General features: G+C 39.3%; 1 protein-coding gene across 4 annotated transcripts in view; it reads left to right on the forward strand.

Annotated features, from left to right (window-relative positions):
- LOC134533631 (CCR4-NOT transcription complex subunit 6-like) overlaps positions 1–23,846 on the forward strand; it is a 515,868-nt gene that overhangs the window by 362,764 nt on the left and 129,258 nt on the right. For all 4 annotated transcript variants that reach the window (XM_063371129.1, XM_063371126.1, XM_063371128.1 and 1 more), the window contains exons 5-7: positions 14,338–14,406; positions 15,822–15,979; positions 23,206–23,360. In XM_063371129.1, the coding sequence (XP_063227199.1) occupies positions 14,338–14,406; positions 15,822–15,979; positions 23,206–23,360 (382 nt within the window). The remainder of the gene's footprint in view (positions 1–14,337; positions 14,407–15,821; positions 15,980–23,205; positions 23,361–23,846) is intronic.

Below are 23,846 nucleotides of genomic sequence, written 5' to 3' on the forward strand. Positions count from 1 at the left end.
TGCATGCCTTTTATATATGCAGACTCTACTCGCACTCTTGAGAGCCATTTCCACATTATCTGCGAGTTTGTACAGCCACATACTCGATCAAAATTGTTGTGTGGCTACTCGTCATACATTGCATTAAGCTTTCGCAGGGAAGGACAGCCGTAGTCAGTCTGCATGTCTACAATTTCGGTGGCTCCATCGCAAAAGTTGCACAGCCATTTCTTCTGCTCAGGTCCGACGACATAAATAATGCCACGCAGATTCTGCAGTAAAAAATCATCAAGAGTGTTTTTCACATTGTGGTATGGAATATTCTCTTTTTCCCAACCCAGTCCGTGGTAATATTTGCACAGCCATTCATTGGAGCATTTACTTTTTTCGTCCAATAGTTTCAAAGGAATGGAGGCCATCAGTTGCGCGTTCGAGTCCTGTCGTCATGAGGAAGAAACGAGTGAAAACGTCCTAAGTTCTTTGCGGAAACGTCCGCTCACCAATATAGATATAATCCAGTACGTCCGAAAACTGAAAATACCAAATTTCCGAGGTTATTAATGCGAGACACTTAACCTAGTAAGCCAAAGACTCGTGATAATGTCATTATTAATTTATATGTATCTACAGGTCGTGGCACTCACTGGGTAGCATACATAAAATCTGGAAAAATGGTCGTGTACTACGAAATTTGGTAATTTATGACCTCTGCCAGAACATGGACGGTATCTGGGCCAGACCACTACATTGTTTTACAGTTACGAAACCGAACGGTCTCCTAACGAAACAAACCGCGGACACTTGTGCTTTTCGACTAAAAACTTTAGCTTACAAAACAAAGTTTTTCCTATGAAATAACTGTACAGATTAGAAAACAAATCAGTCATGTCGATAACACTTACAATGATAGGTCATGTATCAGAGCTGTGGCCGGTCCCCGCCTCTGAATTTAGATGGTGAGCAGCGTATCGGGCTCGTAGATTTTCTAACCTGTAATGCCATACCATATATCGATAAAGAAAACTGCAAGATCTGCTTTTTGAAAAGTGATGGGACCACTCATGAAATACAGTTACCGGATGGCGCTTACGAAATTAACGACATTACAAATTACATCGGAGAAATGTTACCACAGGATGTAGACTTTCAACTGCGTGGAAATCCAAACACTCAAAAAAGCATTCTAACATGCAATGAAAATGTCGACTTTACGAAACCTGGGACCATAGGTACGATGCTCGGATTCGAACCAAAGGTTTACGATTCAGAAGAACTTACGAATCTACGCGTGCAGTAAACAAATTGATCGTAAATGTCATGAAAATAAACTGTAATTTGGCAAGTGGAACGTATCTCAACTGAAGACTAAACAACATGCTGCGCGAGTTTTCGCCAATGGTCCCGCCAGGATATTAACTGTTCAAAGTACCCCAAAGTATCGTTTATGTTCCAGTCGTCGTGAAGTGCACACGAAGTCGTCTTCAGAATGTTGACCAGCGAGGAAGCTTGGTGAATTTTCAAGACAAAGAAATTACATTACGTCTGCACTTGTAGCGATGGGCATAAAGATTGTGACACCAAACAGTTATAAAAGAAATCGCTTTGATGTTAAAAATATAAGTTTTATGCCAGACATTGCTGCATTAACACCTGACAGCATAAAGTTTCTTCTTAGTATTGGACAAGTGCCGAATAAATATGGAAAACTAAATCCTCAACGTAGAAGACCCAATCATTTTTAATGACAAAATTACGAAACTGGAACTACACGAGTACCTGCCTTTCCTGCTCGGGCCGTACACACTACTTTCAGAAGTACGCATTGTTGTACAGCACCAGGTTATCTGTACTTTACCTTCGCAGTTATTTCTACGTATAAGAGGCATGCTGACAAAAGCGATGGCATTCATCTGACAACGTCGAAAATATCTTGCAATAGTATTCTTCAACTAATCGAGTGCATTATTTATGTACTCAATGGAGTTGAGGTAGACCAGACGAGAGATTTAGACATAATATCTGCTATGAAAAATACCTTTCGCTCATTCCAAATGAATTGTCTGCTTGAAAGGTGGCTGTTTGGGCTCTCGAGGATGAGTATAAGCTTCCTGTTTATGCCGAAGGAAAGTTAGAAATTTTGTGTTCCTCTGTCCATGCTTCTTGGGTTCGCTGAGGACTACAAGCGTATATTCATTTATTCGAAAAAATAGTTCGTACTGCTTCTGGCCAAAACACACACTAATGCAATTGTCGCTGCTGCAGAAAATCCACAGGATGTTTCGCCAACTCTACAGTCTATCGAGAGGGTGTTCCCTCACATCCAAGTGAGCACGGTTAAATGTATCATGATCCTTAAGAATGTATAAAATGGCAAGAACATTGATTTACTATTCCACTACTGGAGCCTGGAATCTTATCCTGGCTTGCCTCAAAGTCAGCATATCAATTGGGTAGTAAAATACGGCTTCGCTACAGTAAAACCAAGTTACAACATTATTGGGCTTCAGACCGGAAGACAGCTCAATGCAGGAGTGAGCTGCTCCATATTCGATAACGGTCAATTATGTAATGTAAAAATATTTTTAAACAGCGAAAGCTACACGTATGTTGATATGAACATGGACTTTGAAAATGGAAGATTTTGTTCGCTTATCAAATGTATGCCAAGTTTCAGCATGTATACTATGGTCGCGGACAGTCACCGGTAATGAGTCCCGAAAGTTTCAAGAACAAGGCTCCGTTAATGGTGTTTACGATTGGAAATATTTCACCAAACTCCTATGCTTTTTGTCTGATACGTCACGATCGGCTTGCATTTTACAATGGCCGAGACAAGCTTGTGAAAATAGTCATAAATACTGTTTCGTTTGCGATATTTATTTAGTTACGACCGAGCATTGCTACCATAAGGATGTACAGCAAACTGCAAGGTTTCCAGAGCCAAAATGGATTTGTGCTCAAGGAGATTAGCATTGCCTACGACGACGGCAGGACACGAACCCGCACTTTCCGGCCTCTGTTTCCCTGGAAATTATTGGACGAAAAAAGTAAACTCTCAAAACAATGGCTATGCAATTACTACCATGGCCTGGAGTGGGACGAAGGTAAAATATCATACCACCAAGTTGAAAACACTATTGAAGATTTATTGTTTCTAAACGAAATAATTTATGTTGCTGGATCTGAGCAGAAGAAATGGCTGAGCAACATATTTTGTGAAGCACCAGTTGAAATTGTATACCTGCAGACCGACTATGGCTGTCCTCTGTGCAAGTGCAATGTGTGGTGTACAGCTACACGACAAGTTTGAACGATTATGTGCCTGTACAAACTCGCAGCTAATGCAGAAATGGCACTCGCAGTGTTAGTATTAGCCTGCATATATAAAAGGCGTGCAACTGTTCGTTCCTTCAGTTGCTGTCCGACCTGCAAGAAGATGTTTACGTTTCTTCCTTTAAACGAGTACTTAAGTGTAAGACCTAGCTTCAGCAGTGACGAGTATAACTACTGGGATGCTTGGTATTTACCCACATATACGGAAACCTGTGATGGAGGTGCTCAGCAGTGGCGATTTTCGTACTTTTCTGTGTCCTACGATCTGACTCAGCAGCTACTAGATTGCTGCGAACCTGGAAACTGTGCCGTCTATCACATGAGACAGTACAGAATCCATCCTGCTAACATCGCCAAGGTAGTCGCCTCGTCTGTACGTGCAACACCAAACATGGACGTGATGCAGCAGGTTGCGACCTGCTACACATCTATGCAGACGTCCAAACGACGTGCGTCTTAAATTTCAGGCAGTGAACCTGTCTCAACAAGCACTGATTCAAAATTCAAAACCCAGGCTAAGCCATGGTCACAGACGTCATCGTCCATGTCTCACCGGAGTGGTCGGTGCAGAAAATGACCAGCTGGATACCTGTGTTCCTGAGCTTGAGACTAGCGAACCAGTTAGAATCGGAATCGACGAACCAGTTGGAACCAGAGTTGACGATACAGTTTGTGTAACGTTAAAGACTTCGCTTACAAAAATGCTTAATTCCTTAACCTAAAATGCCTTTGTGTAATTGTTCTAAATAAATGTGTAAAACTTGAATTTGTGTGTTTTTATTTCTAGAATTTTAATGTACCTGAATATTAATCTAATAAAAAATTAATTTTTAAATAAAGTCAGTATTTTGACTCATATAGTATACCACTAGGTTGCATGCATATAAGTGAGGTCCATACATTGAGAACTTCAGTCCGTCTCTGGTCGTGGTGCAGTGCAGATCGTCTTGTTTGACTAGTCTGGTGTATAAGTTCGCTGTTCTTGAGAACTCGTTGACTTCTTACACGAGTTTCTGACATCATCTGTACCATCAACTGCAGACATTTCGATCCAATCTGTGATACCGGTATCTACTTGTGCTGTTCCATCGGTTGAAGTTTCGACATTAACATTGCAGGCTTCAACAAATTACGAACGTTCATCGCGACAGTGCAAATACTGTGTTGCGTTATTCACCACCACTTCAAGTGTGCTACAGGAAAGAAGCAGGTGTCCAAATAATGCTTAAAGAATACTGTTTCAGTGCATCAAGTGCAATTAATTAATTTTACTTTTCGATAGCTTACATCGACATTATAAAAATTTCTCCGGGAAAGTTAAGTGTAAGCCTAATGAAAATGGTTGTTGTTTTGACTCATTTATTGTACCAGCCAATGGCCGTATGTAAGTGAGGCCCAGACAATGAGAACTTCAATCCATCTCCGCCTGCGGTGCTGAGTGGATTGGATAGTAAGACTTGTCTTGCATAATTGACCAGTATCTAGCTATTCTTGAGAACTCAATGGCATCATTACCACTATTAACATCGACCTGGATTGAAGGCCACCATCAACAATGCAGAGCCCGATGACAATGACATCAACAGTTACGCCTACTCTCCCAGCACAGCAGGAGATTTCAACGTGTGCAATATCTTCCGCAGAGCAGACCTTGAAAACTTCCGAAGTTAACATTTCGGCGATGTTACTATGGTTGTCAACAGTGCCAGTGACATCGATAAAGGAAGCGGCATCTGACTGTGTTCTGTTACCCACTTGTGCGTACTGTGACAACATCAACTTGAAAATTTGTGATGATGTAATAAATTTATGTAATGATAACTCTGAGCGCATTAAATATCAGTGCAACTGATGTTGTGGTGGGTTTATACACAATGGAAAATTGAAAAAGCACATGTGGTTTTTGCAAAGGACAGTTTCAACATTCTTTATATTCAAGCTGTATCTTCTATGGCAAAACTTTAACAAATATTTCAAGTGGAAAATGTCATGAAATATACCACTGTCCTTTTAATGAAATCGATAATTCTTATCTATGTAAAAATGTGGTGTACCAATGAGTCGAACTGATTAACTGAAAAGACTTTTAAAGATTTGTAAAGGACTCGCTTAGATTCGTGGGTAGCAGATGCAGAAATCGAGAAAAGTTCAAGACTTTAGTAATTTGCTTGTTTTTTTTTTTTTTTTTTTTTTTTTTGTACTTGTAGTGTAGAATTAATGTAATAAATTTAATTTTTGTAAAAGAACTAGTGGTGTTTTATTTCTCGAACCTGTCACTTTTGTGATATTTTTAATCAAATAATCTTTTTTTACATTGACCAAGTATCTAAACATGTATAGATTTAACAGTAAAATAAGTGATTTTTTTATGAATTTTGGAATTTTTCCTGAATTTATAGGTCAATAAATACAAATTTCCAAGATGGTGGACATAAATGCTTACTGGAGACTGGTATATGAGGAGCTTACTTTTGTGATTTTAAACATTATTTATTGAAAGCACAGTTCGTGAGCACGGTGAGGCAGTGGGTGCACTTGTAGACTTGGCTGACATGCCACGTGTTTCTACTGTCTCCTCCGGCCAGTGGAATGGCTGGTTACAAAACCCCTTCACACGAATGGTACAAATTCTTAGTTCGGTCTTATCAATTGAAACATAACAATCGTAACTGCTGCATGTGAGCAAGAATGGTGGCCTTATTAATCGGAACTAGACTGACAAAATTATCTTCATATGGGACTGTGGGTTTGAGTGCCCTCAGTGTGAATGGCGGTGTTTGGGAACAGCATCTTGGCAGTCCAAATTTGTCAGTCCTATAAATTACTTCATCAACCATCATCTGAGTGTTTTGACAGATATCTTTGTTTATACTCTTTGGTTACCTACTTTGCTTTTTTCTTTTTTCTTTTTCTAACTTAAAGTGCTACTGCAATTTCAACATCCAGAGTTTCTTTCATATTCTGCAATGAAACTTTACATCCAACAGCAGCAGCAACCAGAAGACTGATAGTGTGCGGTGACCTAAAGAGGGAAGGGCACGTCCACTGACTACAAACTCACTCGCCTTGTGAAAATTGTCTTTTTTTTATAATAATTCATGTTTATCGATCAGCTAGGGGATGGACATATTTGTAATCAACTACGAAAAGCTTGTTACAAAATAAAAATATACTGACAAAACCTAGGGAATCTTTGTATTTGTTCTATAAATTAGTTTTTTGTTTTTGTTTTGAACAGCTAAATTGAACTTTTTTAATGTTTTCTGTACAGATATTTTTATTGGTCATTCCTAGATTTCTGCAGTTGCAGGTGACCAGAATTATTCTCAGATTTACCTACCTCCATTGCAACATAATTCATAAATAATGATGTCTCAGTATATGTGTTTAATAATTGTTTGTGCTCGTTGATCTGTGTGTAAGTACATAGCAGGTTCGCCTCGCTAGAGAAACAGCAAAGCAAGAGCTTGGTAGGTGGCCAGGTGGCCGGATAGAGTAGCTGGTCACTCTCTCGTCATTGAGGCACAGCCCGGGGCGATGTGTCCAGTGGCCTCCACCTGCCTTGTTCGGGCATCCTTCCTGTTCGGCTCGAGCTGTTCTGGATCGCCGGCCTTCTTACGTACCATTGCTTTCACTATTGTCTCTCTATACATATGCATATCCTTCAGATCCCTTTCGACTTCATGCAAACAAAACAAAATCATATTAGATAAAACCATGCTTAAAGTATAAAGTAGCGATTTTGATAGTTCATTTGGTTTTAAATGAACTACATAGGATTATTTGATATAATGTGCTATAAAACTCCAAAAATACATGTGTTTGAAGACAGGAAACTTCACAGTAAATTAATGTGCTCGACTGCAACGCTTTTCTTTGTGCCCTCTCAGACGGACAAAGAGCGTTAAGCTTCGTTGACATGATAAGAGTTATATTAAGAGACAATTTCATTGTAAGTACTGTCGCTATTGAATTGTTTTCAATATATGATGTGCGCGATAAGACTGATCAAATAATTAAGGTTTTAGTGGAAACTAATTTCACTGAAATGCCAAAAGAAATAAAGTGAAAATCAACGGCTCAAAGTTAGGTTTTCAATATAACAGTTTCGGTGTTCAACCTATCTTTGAATGAGCTGGCAAAGTCCTTTAGAATTTTCAATTTATAATTCTACTTTAGTATTAAAACTATAAAGTTGTGGCATTTTCAGAAATTTAGGGGTGGCATGATGGAAAGTATGAATAAATTAGTGCAGGCAGGTATCTCTAAATTACTTTAAACTATTATCTTCTGCTGATATTGAAAGAGTACAGAGATCAGTAATCATAAAATGAATTACATAATGAGAGCATGATGTTTATCAGCGATAGTTACTTTCTCTTGGGAATGAGATGTATACCGTCTTTCTTGATAACTTCACGTATCAGCATCGTGTATCCATCTGGGAATGTTAATGCTTCACAGATCGACGGACTTTGGCCAAGAAGTTGGTACACTTTCTTTTATTTTAAAACTGCTAATTGGTCCTCCCGGATGATCATGGAGTTAATAAGAGATCTCATGTAAGTGGAAATTATTAATTTGCTTTACACACACACTGTAACCTATAGCTATAGCCAGTACAGTAATAACATATTATGTTAGAGCATATTACAATCATTCAAAAATAATCAGACACGTGGGATTGTAGTCTTTACGGAAAGCCCGAGCCTAGCGGAACCAGAGTGGAACCATGCAGTGATCTCCTTGTGCGTGTACTGTCAAGCAGTGGTCTCTCCTCGAGGACAGCTGCAGTCCTGTCGGATGGAAGACTGGCTCGACGAATAGGCTTGTTTAGCTGTGCATCCTAGCAACCAAGGTTATCCTGAATTATGTAATACAGATAAGGATTTGCCAAAGTTCCTCAGAGAATTAAAAGAAAGTTGTAGCAGCAAGAGGAGACTAACTCCTGCTAAGAAATCAATGTGCATTATCTAGTAGAACAACATTTTCCCTTAAATTAAAAAAAAATACTTGATAAACATTTTCCACAAACCTAAATAAAAATAATTGTAATAGTTTATCTGGGGTTTTTTGGTGGTTTTAAAACTACAATTTGAAAGAAAAATATTTTATTTTTGTGAAGAGCTAATGCATGACAGACAAAATCACAGTGCAAGACAAAAACCAAATATGATAAAATATTTGGTTTAGTACCTAGTTAAGATTTAAAAATTGAACAAAACTTTATCAGTTTGTCTCTTGTAGCCATTACTCTCTTATTCAGTTAGAAGTGAAAAGTTGGTATTTACTCAACTATAAATCTGAAGAATATTAGCAGTTTCCGGTCATGTTTAGGGGTGTTAATTATTCTGTTGAAGATTTTTATTCTTCAAGACATAAGCGTATGTGAGGTCAATTTTTCAATATATTTTCGGGCTCCACTGGTGAATAATGCTTTTCGTAGCATCTGTATATGTTCGTTATGGATTCCAAACACATCTACAAGGAATACAGGATGTTATTTATTTGTAAATTACAAATACTAGTTTTTTTCTTTGGTTATTTTAGGCCAGGTTGCCATGAATTTTCTAAAATTGTCTCTAAAATATCTCAAAATTGATAAACCCTCGAAAATACGATCAGAAGGGAACTCCGTTCTTCCTATTCTATCTAGTATCTGAGGAATGGCACGTATGCACCTCCGTGCTTGCTGGTGAGCTCCATATTATGTTAAACAGCATTTTGTATGAGTTTGCTCGTCTTCATTTCAGGATTACAACAGCTAGGACAGAAAGTCTTAAGATGTACGATTTGAGGAAAGACAGTTGGTGTGGTAATACAATCATATCGAAAAAGTTTATGTTGTAAGCGTAAGGAAATCGGGGAAAGATAGTGACTTGTATTAACGAGGCAGGTGGTTGTCGGTGCTGCGGAGCAAGTCCGCAACTGCGACGGGCAGTGCGCCTTTAGGCTCTCTGGCTTCTACTCCAGGAGATACGAGGCAAGTCTAAGTCGGGAAATGCCGGTATGAGGGACCAAATGTAGATGCAAGGTAATAAATTATCGGAGGGTTAGCAGCAGCTGCTTGCCACCCGTTAAGTCAGATGTCATGTTGATCCGGGAGAGAGAAGGGGACGGTGGTATCATTCTCGAAGGAGTCGATGGACATCGGGGATTTTTATGTCACATCCAGGTGTTGTCTGTTGTTGTTATCGGGCATTTTGTATAACAACATGGCATCTATCATGGTTCCATAGTTCTCTGGCAGGTGGGGTCACTGAGCTGTATTTTTTTTTTATGTTAAGTGCCGTGTGTTGGAAGCGAACTGTTCTCGCGGTCGAGTATGTTGAGTTCACAAGCAGAGCGTGATGCCCTCCTTTACTGGGAGGTCGAATTGGGTGTTGGTAACTGAAGATGGACATCAGCTAGAGGTCGAATTTTAGTTTAAAAATTATCTGGCAGAGCGCACCACAATTGCACACATTCAATTGGTGGATTAACTTTCATATTGCCCCACAGTTGTCTTATTTAATTTGGAATTGATACAAAACTGATTTAGTATCGTCTGCAAGGGCTTGGCAATAATCATCCTTTTTTAATTTAAAACTTTTCAGGCCCCACAGTGTTGTTGAATTGTAGTTATTTTTTACTCTCCTAATGAGCATTCGTTCACTTGGTAGGAATGATAAAGGGGGCTTGCTTTGTAAATGGTTGGATAGAAGTTTTTTTTTTTTTTTTTTTTTCATAAACAATGTCCTATTGCTACCATAATGGAAAAAAAAACCAGTTGCCTGGTGTTTACCTTTCAAAATATTTCACAAACAGTCGACTTCAATGATTCTTCCAATTCGTATTGTTTTAAAGATAAGATAATTAAATTGCCCACAATTTTTACTGCCACGACTTTGGTATATTGTGGTTAAGCAACAACAACAAAATCTTATTAAGGTTGCAGAGATAAGCAACCAGTGACATAAACAGGATCTTTTTTTTCATCTCTTATTATTCAAAAATAATTATAAAGATACAATTCATCCGAGTTAGTTTGTTCTCCATAATTTTGTGGTAGTAGCGTTTCTTTCAATGTAATCACAATGCCCCGTCTCTGGTATGAATAGTAAGTGTGCTGCAGTATTTTAGCAAAGGCCTCCATTTATAAATCACCTATTTAAAGAAAAAATGTTTATGTTGAAGGAATTAAAACCACAAGCATGTTCGTCAGCAGATCGGTGCTGTTTGCATGGTTTGGAACTATAAAAATAAAATTTACTTTATTCATTCGATTTGGAAAAAAATCTTTCATCTTCTGTTTACCAGTTTTTTAAAATTCTGAATTAAAACATAAACTGTTTTCGAATTACACTCTCCCAAAAAAAAAATCTTTACACAGCGTAGAGCCCGGGAAAAAGCGAGTAGGCCTACTTCAGCTTTTATAGGTACTTTTATACATATATATAATTAACTCTTTATACATTTACCTGTAAATTTTTTCTGTTCAAATTATTCTAATTGGTTCTTAATATAAATTTTTAATAGTTAGTATATTTAAAAAAAATAACATTGCTTCTAACTGAGTTTACATTAGTATATGCACACTTTATTATTTGTTGTTTTCGAAACAAATATATGTGTATACATACTAAGCAGGACATCATATTTAAATTAAGAAAATAAGGTTCAGATTCAATAATTACATCAAAACTAAGCAGGTACTTGTTTAAAACAAGTCCACAAATCATTATAATCTATGAATTATTTCAATAATAATAGACCCACATGCTCAATGCGCATTCAAAACGGAAATATTTACAACACCTTTAAAGCCATTGGAGAAATTATTAGACAAGATCTGTACTTGTGGAATTATTATTTTCAGCTCTCTACACTACAGCTGACCAGCGTTTAACTCGCATGATTAAACAACGAAGACGTGGTCTTAATTTTATGCTCGAATAGGAACTAAACAATTAGAGTAAATTGTACTTAAGTTAAATATGTTGATTTTTGAAGTGACATGACCTATCAACAATTTTGTTTTCTTTTCATTCAAGCATTTTAGGTACATTTCAAGGTAATGTTACCTACTATTTCGTTACCATTGTACGACTTTCGGAACATTTTTATATATTTTTTCATTTCATGGTCCCTGGACCCCAAAACCAATGTCAACTGAAAAGTTTATATATATAAACTCAAAAGTTTATATATGTGTGTGTGTATGTGTGTGTGTATGTGTGTGTGTGTGTGTGTGTGTGTGTATATAGCAGTATGTAAATTGGGCTCCTGGTGCAGGGTCCAGGGTGGTGGTGGTGTCGAGCCACATCTTTGATTATGACGTCACGACGGCCATTTTGGACTCAAAATGACTCAGAATTCCAAAACGTTTCTCTTTTTCGAGGGTAAAATTCCCGTTACGAGGGTATATTTCCCGTTTTTTGTCCTGCAAAATTCAAAAATTCGTAATTCGAAAAACCTCAAAAGACTTCTGCTATAAAAAGAACACAAATTCCTCATTAAGGCTTAATAATCCATGTCTACAGCCTCCGATAAGCCGCAGGTGGGAGGTTTTGACCTTGACCATAAAAATAAAATTTTGTAAAAAAATTCCATAAAATATTTAAAAATTTGCATACTTCAAATATTTAGTTACTTAATTGATTTCCGTCCTTGGTTCGATTCCCGACGAGAGTAAACCAGTAATTTATTAATATATTAAAAAAAAAAAATTTTAAAAATAAAAAGTGATAAAAATGTCTTACGTCACACCCGCTATCTTGTATTTAGACTTAACTGTTTCAATTTTAGCCATGGCTGACATTTTTAAAATCTTTGTTTATTATCAAATTTTAATAAAAAATATTTTCAAAACTCACTTACACCTTGAAGTGGTTCAAACCCAGTAAAAGCAAAAATAAAAATAAAATGTCAATATATCCTTCCTCCACGGAAGCAACCTGCAGACTGACCTCCCACCACTAATGCCAAGGAATATATAATGACCTGGTATGACGTCACGTCCACCATATTGTTTTCGCCTGCTGGAAGCCGACATCTACTAGAACGTGCTACCGTCATAAAGTTTAATTTTTACCGGCTAGAGTGCAGTAATCATTTATTATTACTGTGATGCCCGCCATCTTGAAATTTGGCCGCCATCTTGGAAATTCGTATTTATTTGGGTAGAAATTCGGGACAAATTTCAAAATTCATCAAAAAAAAACACTCATTAAAATAATGATTGGTGCTTTAGATTTCCGTCTTAGGTTTGATCCCTGGGCGATGCAAAAAAAAATATTTAATTTAAAATACCACAAAAGTGTAGTGTTCGAGAAATAAAGCAACACAAATTAAAATTTAAAATTATTTAATCTATACTAATAATATAAAGCTGAAGAGTTTGTTTGCTTGTTTGTTTGTTTGTTTGAACGCGCTAATCTCAGGAACCACTGGTCCGATTTGAAAAATTCTTTCAGTGTTGGATAGAAAAATTTTTCGAGGAAGGCTATAGGCTATATTATATTATCAATAACATTAGAGATCCTTACTAAAAGTCCAATTTAGAATCAAATGCGTTGGAGGGGGTTAGATACAACATGCAGTACACGTACGAAGTGTGTGTTGACAATGCCGCAGGCGCATAGAAGTTTATTTCCTATTGCCTATTAACATTGTTGCCACACACTAGATGCCTTATCATTCTTCATTTTTCCATACAAGTAAAAAACATCCGTGTGATATTAACAACGAAGCAATCAGTACCCTCATAAGAGTTCAATTAGTATTTAAATACTTTTTATCACTTTAAATCGCAAACCTAAACTATTGGTTTTTTTTTCCTCTCTCTGTGTTTAATTTATTTTTTATTGCCTTTTTTTTTCAAGTATATATATATTTTACAAACTTGAAACTTCACAGTAATGTTCCTTATGTTACGCAGGATGACATTTTCCGAAAATTAGATCCTATGGGTGATTAAAACCAGGCAACAGTGGCTACTTTGTCTGCATGAGAACAGGATTTTGCATTGTTCATGCCTTTTGCGTCTCCATGGCAACGGGCATCGCGCGGCAGTGGTGTACCCACAAGGAGGGGCATGTATAATGATCGGCGCAAGAGTGATCTGCCTGTAGACTGCCGTAGCGAAGTACGGGTACATCAGTTGTACGTTGCGTGCACGAGTCGGGAAACCATCGGTGCTATTCATTTTCTCTCCGGTACATTATACAGCATTGTAATAAATTTTCACTGAATTTTTTTATTTACCATTACTATAAATGGGAGATGTGGCTTAATTTTTTTCCATTAGTATAGCCGTGCGAAGCCGGGTTGGGCAGCTAGTAAATTCTACAAATACAAACAAGTAAATTACTAGCGTTTCTCGATTTCTACAATCTTCTTAGAAGACGTGTGTTTTTGAGTCAGTTATACATAACAGTTGATTAACCAGTCATGTATATTCAGTAGCCAGGCTCGTAATAGACGGCCAGGAACATCCAGTCGGTGGTTAGTCACATTTATTCTGCGGTCAGACACGTTCAGTAGGTGGCAATACGCGACCAGTGGGTGGCCAGGCATATATTTAGCTTACAGCCATATTCAGGTTGTTGGCTAGACACGTCCAGTTGGTGGTTAGGCACTACCAGATTGAGGTCAGGTTACTACGTTCAGTTAGTGGTCAGACATATCCAGTAGTTATTGGCTGGCCATTCATAAAATTCGGTTGCAGTACACATTTCAGCTGTTCGTGGGGCAGTCTGTGGGCTACACTAACATATGTGATGCAATATGTCATCTCTGGTGACAGTATCCTCTACAAATCTAGCAATGTGTTTGGCCTGGTCTATCAAAAAAATCCAAAATAAAAATTTATTTCAAGATTTTACCATCTGGAAATTTTCTTGAAATTGTCCAATGGTACACTGCCATACGAATAGTTTTCATCATGTTTTTGTCTGTTGTTTTCGAGTCCTTTAGATGTATGTTTGGATAATTATGACATTGGATAATATCTGAGGTGTAGGTGTGTTTGGTTTTTGATTGCAGTGACCGTTCCCACCCCTCCACAGAGGCGATGGATCCCTCTCACTCGACCGAATAGGACACGCCCGACGTGTGAGTACCAGTCCTATCTGTTGTATACACATAGTGCCTTTTGGCCTGCATTTAACCTCACTCGAGTCAAACTAAATTCATAATATAATGTTTTGTTTTTAACGTTCATAATAAAGTGACCAGACAATCGAGTGAGGCTGAGTAAGCTGTCACTGGGGTCCACTGGCAAACTGCCCAGGTAACACTCTCATGCTTGTAATGCACAGGTCACAGCTCTTGTCCTCATTTCAGTAGCATTTTGTATTGCATTGTGATCATGCCCATTCCAGAATGTACTGGTTGGTTCAAAATAGTTAATTCTCATTAAAGTATAAGAACAGTTACTTGCAATACTAGTTTACACTGTGTCTAGGAACAGATAGACTACCCAAATGTCAATACCATTGCATGTGCTACTGTTCTTGGAAATTTAGCAGCAAATCAATAGAAACTCCTTGTTCTGTCGAGCAATTTAATGATTTCCTTTATAATGGAATTGATGTAGGGCACAGAAAACCATTTAAGTGAGAGGGTAAAAGTGTTAAAGTGGTTTCTATTGCAGATGGATGACTCAACTAATATCAAAAACACATTAGTATTCCAGTAGTAAATTTACCATATTATAAATAGAAATGAAATTTTATTTGTTTGTTGGTGTTGTCTTTCTTAAACTTAAAGGAATCATAGCTTTAGCCTTTTTTTAGTTATTGGACTTAAAATTTTCATATATTACACACTGCTTGTGTAATTTGATGGTATTCTGTTATAACAACAAGAATTAAATCTAATGTTGACATCATGGTGAAATATATCATTCATGTAAAGAACATATGGCAAGGAAAATGTTACCACTAGAGCTGAATTAAGTTCAAACACAGTAAAACCTTTGGTCTTTATATGGCTTGAATTTCAGATTATGGATATAGCTCAGTCTAGTACAGTAGAAAGTTACACATTTTGAAAAATAAGTTTTGTTCATTGGATGAGAAGTAATTTCAGTAACATTTTTAATTGCGGTTTCTAAGATCTTTCAGGTTTCCCTCAATTATCACTTACTGACACACACAAATACTAATAATCCCTTTGTAGACAATTAAGATTGGTAAGTAAAATTGTAAGCTTTGTTGATGCATCTTTTTTAGTTAAATTTATTTCCATGATATATGCAAAATTCAATTCCAAAATTAAAAGCTTATGCTTTCACTCTGATTATAGTCACTTTCAAAGATGTATAAGTTTTTGTTAATACTCTTCTTTCTCCATATACATGTTTCTTCAGATTTGTTGGTATGTTTATAATTATTTTTTTTGTTTCATTTGTTTTTAGTTCTCATTTACATTTGATATCTATAATGTGTTATCAGCCTCGCTGAAGCGTATGTTGCTTAGTGGCCGTCAAAGAAGAGGCGAGGCATGGCTGTGGTGGTTTGTGGCAGGTATATTCACTGTGATGTGCTACAACGTGTTGTGCGACAAGTACGCCACGAGGCAGATGTACGGCTACTGCCCCAGCTGGGCGCTCGAGTGGGACTACCGGAAGAAAGGCATCCTGGACGAGATCAGGCACTGCGATGCGGACATAATCAGCTTACAGGCAAGTACTCTGGCCGCTATCAAGCTGCAGTAAAACCATCAATTAATATTTTCCCTGTGTTGTTATTAAGCTAATTTAATTTTAAATTTATTTTTGTAGAAATTTTGTATTTTCATGCCAGAGCATGTTATGATAGTTTAACCATTGTAGATAAAACCCAAAAATGAAGGTAGTAGCTCAGTGGTACAGGGAAGGCAACTAGAAAGAGTTTAAAATGAGTGGGGTGAGTTTAATAAAGTAATAAATATAATTAAACTAGATTTAACTAACATATAGCTGAATGAGAACAACGGGTCTGTCCCTCAGGTAAAGCAGCCGGCTCCTATTCCGTCCACATGTCAGTTTTCATTTTCATACCAGAGCTGGTTTTGTGAGCTGCCTGATAAGTTAAAGCAAAACTTTGTGTCAGAGCTACACAATGTCTAATGTTGTGACACCATCTTCGAAGTGTTGATGAGCAGCCAGACCTGGGGCCTGTTTTATAACATTTAACAACTATGGCAGCTTGCCCTGAACTCGTGGTGTCTCTTGTGCCACCATGTAAACCAATAAATTAAATGTAGTCAATACTAGTGGAATGCTAAATTTTTTAAAAATTAACAACATTGATGTAAATACTGTTTGGTTTTAAAAATGAAATCAACAGGTGAAAATAATAATTTTCTGACACCACTTCAAAAGTCTCTGTGACAACATAGAATATACTGAAAGATTTTAACAGTGAAGTGTATCAATCAATTGGTTAAAAAATTTAAAAAAAAAATTTAAAAATGTTATGGCATCAAGTTTTTATTTTAAATCCATGTTAAGAAGTACATAGTTTTATGCCTATAAAATTAAAAATTTACATTTTAGTAAAAATAAAATTTATACTGTAGATACATTGTTGGATCCAGTGATGTAGATGTGTTACTATGTAATGTTAGATGACAATGTGATAAAAGAGACCTATGGTGATTTGAAACATCACTGCGTTTATGCCAAATCTTCAATATTGCTTAGCAAACCACTGACTTCTACTGATAAAAGTGTGTTGAGATTTGTCCAATACTAATAAAGGGTTTAAGATTTTGTTTAAATTTTTGTTGTGGTCGCTTATAGGACTTCAAATGTACGTGGTCAAACTGGCCTTCAAACTAACATTTTGGTGTTAATTGTGTTTGGGAGTGGGTGGGGAGTAGGATAATTTTTGTTAACATTCACTCTATCAAAAATGTAACTGAACAATGTAACAGAAGTCAAAAAATGTTATTAATGAATGCCTGGAAGGTTGGCAACTCTAGAACGATGCTACTCACAGTTGGTGCTCACTCCAAGAAGGTTGTTGGTTGCATTTAGCTCCACTGCCGTTGCCAAGTGTCAGTGCATTGATTGGACAACAAAGACTGGTTTATGGGGACAGTTGTAGTGAGCAAGCTGTGTAGTATTTCATACTAAAATAATTTAAGTTTATAGTCAAACATGTGCTGTACCATTTGATGTTTCAGTAATTTGACAGGTAATTTCATGAACTATCATAAGTGTCCTAGGGACTGAGATATTTATTTGTGGTTTTGTCTAATTGAAAACTAAATTTAATCAGTGAAACTTATGTTTGCATATCAAGACCACTAATAGTTTCTAGAAAAGATCTTTTGTTAGTATTTTTAACCGACTTCAAAAAAGGAGGAGGTTCTCAATTTGTCTGTATTTTTTTTATTTTTTATGTTTTTTACCTCTGAACTTTTGACTGGGTGAACCTATTTTGATGATTCTTTTTTTATTTCAAAGCTGGTACTTCCCGTGTGGTCTCATTTCAATTTGGTCCAGTTCTGACAATGGCATCCATTAGAAAACCATATAAGTCTTAAATTTACATTAAGTATGTGTGCAACAAATGGACGAATAACTCAATATCACGTCAACCGATTTCAATGATTCTTTTTTTATTAAAAAGGATGTACTTCAAGGGTAGTTTGATGAAAGTTTGTTTAGGTTATGATTATGGGATCCATGACAAAGTAACGGAACTCATCAATTCTTAGGAGCAAATTAATGACACTCGGCCGAATCTTTTATAGGCTATCCCCGCATATTTTTGTCACCTACCGTAACGTGGATCAAGCTGAGATGGTTTGCACGTTGCTCCTCTGTCTCATTCGATAGGCAATCGATCAAGCTGAGACGGTGACTACGTTTTTCGATAATTTCCCTGTTCAAAACATTTTCATGCAAAGCCACATTTTCGAAAGTCTATTTTTGCGCTCTTCGCAAGTCTCTTTTGAAATTGTCCTCGAGGTAGATTTCCTCTATTGAAAAAGGAATTTCTCCCTGACTTTGTTTGTTTCATTTAAACGGCGCTGTCTCATATGAGCAGCACGTTTAGTAGGTCTACCGATATTCAGACAAATTATTTAGTGTACTTCAGATTCACTAAAAATCAAATAATAAACATAAATTTTAACAAAAAAAACTGACTTAAAAAAACTATTCCAAACAGTAAAAAAAAATAATTACGTATTCTTCTACAACTTATTATTAATCAACTTACTTTTTCTACTGATCAATTTGTAGGTACGATCTATGTGTTTACCACACAAGAAGATAGGTATAATGTAGTTACAATTATTGTTATTTTTGGAGTCTGTGTCAGCCAAGGAAAAATTACAATATGCCTAGCAATAATAATGCGAGAATACTTTAGGAAATATTTTTTTTTACAAATTAACTTTTATACGAACGACAATATACTGTGAGTACTGTGACAGAATACCAATACCTAATTAAACCCATTTAAAAATTAACTTTTATACGACAATATATTATGACAATATCTGCGACCTTGAAATGACATAAATAATACCTAATTAAACCAAACAAACGAACATACAACACTATGCTGAGACATAATGTAGCAAACGGTAATACGAAAATATAGCCAATATTTAACACAAGGACTTACCGTAAGAAGGACGGTGTAGGTATGTGTTGAGTAAGATTTGAAGTGTGACACCGACTCCAAAAATAACAATAATTGTAACTACATTATACCTACCTTCTTGCGTGGTAAACACATAGATTGTACCTACATATTTATGAGTAGTAAAAGTAAGTTGATTATTAAGTTGTAGAAGAATACGCAATTATTTTTTTACTTTTAAGTGCATATTAATTTGTTTTGGAATAGTTTTTTTTAAGTCAGTTTTTTTGTTGTTAAAATTTGTGTTTATATGAGAATATATTTCAACAAAACCTGTTTTGTCAGGAGTTATGTAGTGGTCAGTGGTACTTGTAAGAATACTTTTCTTGCAGTGTTTATTTTGGAGAGTGGTTCTTTGAACTGTTTGCACGCTGTGCAGCATGACTTAGTAAGCAATGATCCCTTCATGGCCAAGGTCTAACAGCCACATAGAGGGTGATGCAAATCCCTGTGCAGACTGTGGTCTTGCACGCACAGTAACATTTCAGAGGAACCTTTGGGCTGGCGTTGTGGGTCATCATGTGAATGGACCACACACACACAGGCTAAGTGAACACAGTTGCCCAGATTTTACTTCTGGAAACCTTTCTACAGTTGCTACCAAATATACATAGGCCATGAGGTAAACAAAATTAATTTAGAGCAAAGACTTTGAACTGCTTTAACCTGACTGTTATCTTAGGCTGGAACCTGTAGTATCCGTGTCCTAACGTTTAGTCCTGTGTCGTCGTGTTGACCTGGTGTTACACGTCCAGCTCTTAATGGAGCAAGTTAACGCAATGGTAAGAAACAGATTGGGATTCCAGATTATCTAGGTTCAGATCCCAAACTGTCAGTACTGATTTCGGTTTTTCGTGATTTCCTATTGTAGCTGCAGGGAATTGCTGGAATATGTTCACGCTAGGCATGGGCTCTGGTTGATTACTTCTCCAATTACTTCTGAAAGTTGCAGTGTTGAACTGGGTAATGAGGTGGTGATCTAGGTCATGGGGTGGTGAGCTGGGTCATGGGGTGGTAAACTGGGTCATGGGGTGGTCAGTTAGGTAATGGGGTGGGTGAAATGGGGAATGGGGTTGGCAAGTTGGGACATGTGGGTGAGAGCTGGGGCATGGGGTGGGTGAGCTGGGTCATGGGGTGGGCAAGTTGGGCATGGAGGTTGGTATTTTGGTCATTTGGTGAAATGGAGCATGGGGTGGGTGAGTTGGGGCATGGGGTGAGCAAGTTGGGCATGGAGGTTGGTATTTTGGTCATTTGGTGAGATGGAGCATGGGGTGGGTGTGTTTGATCATGGGGTGGGCCAGCTGGGTCATCTCATGGGGTGGGCCACCTGGGTCATGGGGTGGGCGAGCTGGGGCATGGGGTGGGTGAGCTGGGTCATGGGGTGGGCAAGTTGGGCATGAAGGTTGGTATTTTGGTCATTTGGTGAAATGGAGCATGGGGTGGGTGAGTTGGGGCATGGGGTGGGCCAGCTGGGTCATCTCATGGGGTGGGCCACCTGGGTCATGGGGTGGGCGAGCTGGGGCATGGGGTGGGTGAGCTGGGTCATGGGGTGGGCAAGTTGGGCATGAAGGTTGGTATTTTGGTCATTTGGTGAAATGGAGCATGGGGTGGGTGAGTTGGGGCATGGGGTGGGCCAGCTGGGTCATCTCATGGGGTGGGCCACCTGGGTCATGGGGTGGGCGCGCTGGGGCATGGGGTGGGTGAGCTGGGTCATGGGGTGGGCAAGTTGGGCATGAAGGTTGGTATTTTGGTCATTTGGTGAAATGGAGCATGGGGTGGGTGAGTTGGGGCATGGGGTGGGCCAGCTGGGTCATCTCATGGGGTGGGCCACCTGGGTCATGGGGTGGGCGAGCTGGGGCATGGGGTGGGTGAGCTGGGTCATGGGGTGGGCAAGTTGGGCATGGAGGTTGGTATTTTGGTCATTTGGTGAAATGGAGCATGGGGTGGGTGAGTTGGGGCATGGGGTGGGCCAGCTGGGTAATCTCATGGGGTGGGCCACCTGGGTCATGGGGTGGGCGAGCTGGGGCATGGGGTGGGTGAGCTGGGTCATGGGGTGGGCAAGTTGGGCATGGAGGTTGGTATTTTGGTCATTTGGTGAAATGGAGCATGGGGTGGGTGAGTTGGAGCATGGGGTGGGCCAGCTGGGTCATCTCATGGGGTGGGCCACCTGGGTCATGGGGTGGGTGAGCTGGGGCATGGGGTGGGTGAGCTGGGTCATGGGGTGGGCAAGTTGGGCATGGAGGTTGGTATTTTGGTCATTTGGTGAAATGGAGCATGGGGTGGGTGAGTTGGGGCATGGGGTGGGCCAGCTGGGTCATCTCATGGGGTGGGCCACCTGGGTCATGGGGTGGGTGAGCTGGGGCTGGGGTGGGTGAGCTGGGGCTGGGGTGGGTGAGCTGGGTCATGGGGTGGGCAAGTTGGGCATGGAGTTTGGTATTTTGGGCATGTGGTAGTGAAATTGGGAATGGGGTGGGTGAGTTGGGGCATGGGGTGAGCAAGTTGGGGCATGGGGGTTGGTATTTTGGGCATGTGGTAGTGAAATGGGGCATGGGGTGGGCAAGCTGCGGCTTGGGGGTGGTGAGCTGGGGCATGGGATGGGCCAGCTGGGTCATGGGGTGGGTGAGTTGGGCATGGAGGTTGGTATTTTGGGCATGTGGTAGTGAAATGGGGAATGGGGTGGGTGAGTTGGGGCATGGGGTGAGCAAGTTGGGGCATGGGGGTTGGTATTTTGGGCATGTGGTAGTGAAATGGGGCATGGGATGGGCCAGCTGGGTCATGGGGTGGGCGAGTTGGGGCATGGGGTGGATCAGCTGGGTCATGGAGTTGGCGAGTTGGGGCATGGGGTGGGCCAGCTGGGTCATGGGGTAGGCGAGTTGGGGCATGGGGTGGATCAGCTGGGTCATGGGGTGGATCAGCTGGGTCATGGGGTGGGCAAGCTGGGTCATGGGGTGGGCAAGTTGGGTCATGGGGTGGGCAAGCTGGGTGATGGGGTGGGCAAGCTGGGTCATGGGGTGGGCAAGCTGGGTGATGGGGTGGTCAAGCTGGGTCATGGGGTGGGCGAGTTGGGTCAGGGGGTGGGCAAGTTAGGGCATGGGGGTTGGTATTTTGGGCATGTGGTAGTGAAATGGGGCATGGGGTGGGCAAGCTGCGGCTTGGGGGTGGTGAGCTGGGGCATGGGATGGGCCAGCTGGGTCATGGGGTGGGTGAGTTGGGGCATGGGGTGGATCAGCTGGGTCATGGAGTGGGCGAGTTGGGGCATGGGGTGGGCCAGCTGGGTCATGGGGTGGGCGAGTTGGGGCATGGGGTGGATCAGCTGGGTAATGGGGGGGGCAAGCTGGGTCATGGGGTGGGTGAGTTGGGACATGGGCTGGTTGGTTTATTAATGGAATTTTCTTTTTCGGTATTCGCAGATGTATAAATAGGTAAAGTAAAAATGTGAGTTATACATCCATACATAATTTTGTTTGAAATGTCCATTACCAGAGTATCATTGATTGCCATTACAATTATTGCCCTAACTATGTATGCCCTCATTGAAATTTAATTTGAAGAGAACCTTATCGGTCAGATGTGTGTGCTGCTGTTAGGCTTATTGATTGCTAGGAATTTTTAATTACCTATGTGGCAATCTTATTTTAGTAGATGCACAGTGTACATTGGCATAAAAAGCCATGTGTATAAATATTTGTAAGTTATTTTAATTCTTTCTGGGTAGGTAATGTTTTAGCTGGCTTTTGTTTAAAAATTTTCAAAAACAACCATATGATAATTTAGTTTGCTTTGTTACTTACTACATTTAATTTGTCAGTACACCAAACCAGGAAATTTTGTTCTTTACTGATATCAAACACTACAGATTTTTCTGGGTAATGTTTCAAAATTACATCATTCAGCATGCAATAATCCTATTTGGCTTTTTGTAGTCACATCTTGGGTTTTTTTTAGAAAGTATTTGCTCCAAATTTTTTGGCTTATGTATGTTTTAAACATATGATGTTGCTGAATTGTTGTCTACCTTCCAAGAATAAGACAAAGTTACCTTCCTACAAGGTATTGTATACTTAATGTCTTCTGATCTTGGCAGCATTGTTACAGTATACTTTAAACCTATGTTTTGGTACTAAAAAATTTAATTGTCCTTTTTTGCCGAAATGTTGTTTCCAAATATAGTCTTATTATTTGTGAGAATGACTTAATAAAGAAACAGCAGCAGCGCAGTTGCCCCACTCCGATACCACTTCACATGATGTGTGACTGTTGCTGACAGGAAGTGGAGACGAGTCAGTTTTACCACTTCTTCCTCCCGGAGTTGAAGAGGGACGGCTACGAAGGCATCTTCTCTCCCAAGTCAAGGGCCAAGACGATGGCGGAGAATGAGAGGAAGTACGTGGATGGGTGTGCCATCTTCTTCCGCACCGCCAAGTGAGTGTCTGCTTGGCTAGGCATGTCACAAGTCTGCTCGACTCACACATCACCATAGTAGGAATCTGCCTCTATCGCTGCACACCTTTGGTGTATGTTTCACTCCAATTTGATCATGATAGTGTAGAGTAAATAATACATTGTTACGAGTGGGGGAAAAGTGGGTCCAAAAAGATAGTCTTAATAATTAACTAGTGTTTTATTTATTTACTAATATAAACACTTTTTTTCTTATTTATAATTTAAATGACTGACAACAAATTAATTGCACTTTCATAAGTCCACTTTTTACTCTCTCCACTGGAGCTCGGCTCGACAGTGGCTGTCTCTACTATTCATCTCTTACAATGCACCTCGGTCCCTGCACACTGCTTTGCACTCTTCATTCATCCGCCATGCCGCTGTTATGCCTCGTCAGTCTCTCCTGATGATCTTTTGGTTTCAGAAGGTAAGATAATGATTTCGTCCAGACATTATTTCCTCTGT

Source organism: Bacillus rossius, chromosome 7, assembly GCF_032445375.1.
Source record: "Bacillus rossius redtenbacheri isolate Brsri chromosome 7, Brsri_v3, whole genome shotgun sequence".
Classification (NCBI taxonomy): Eukaryota; Metazoa; Arthropoda; class Insecta; order Phasmatodea; family Bacillidae; genus Bacillus; species Bacillus rossius.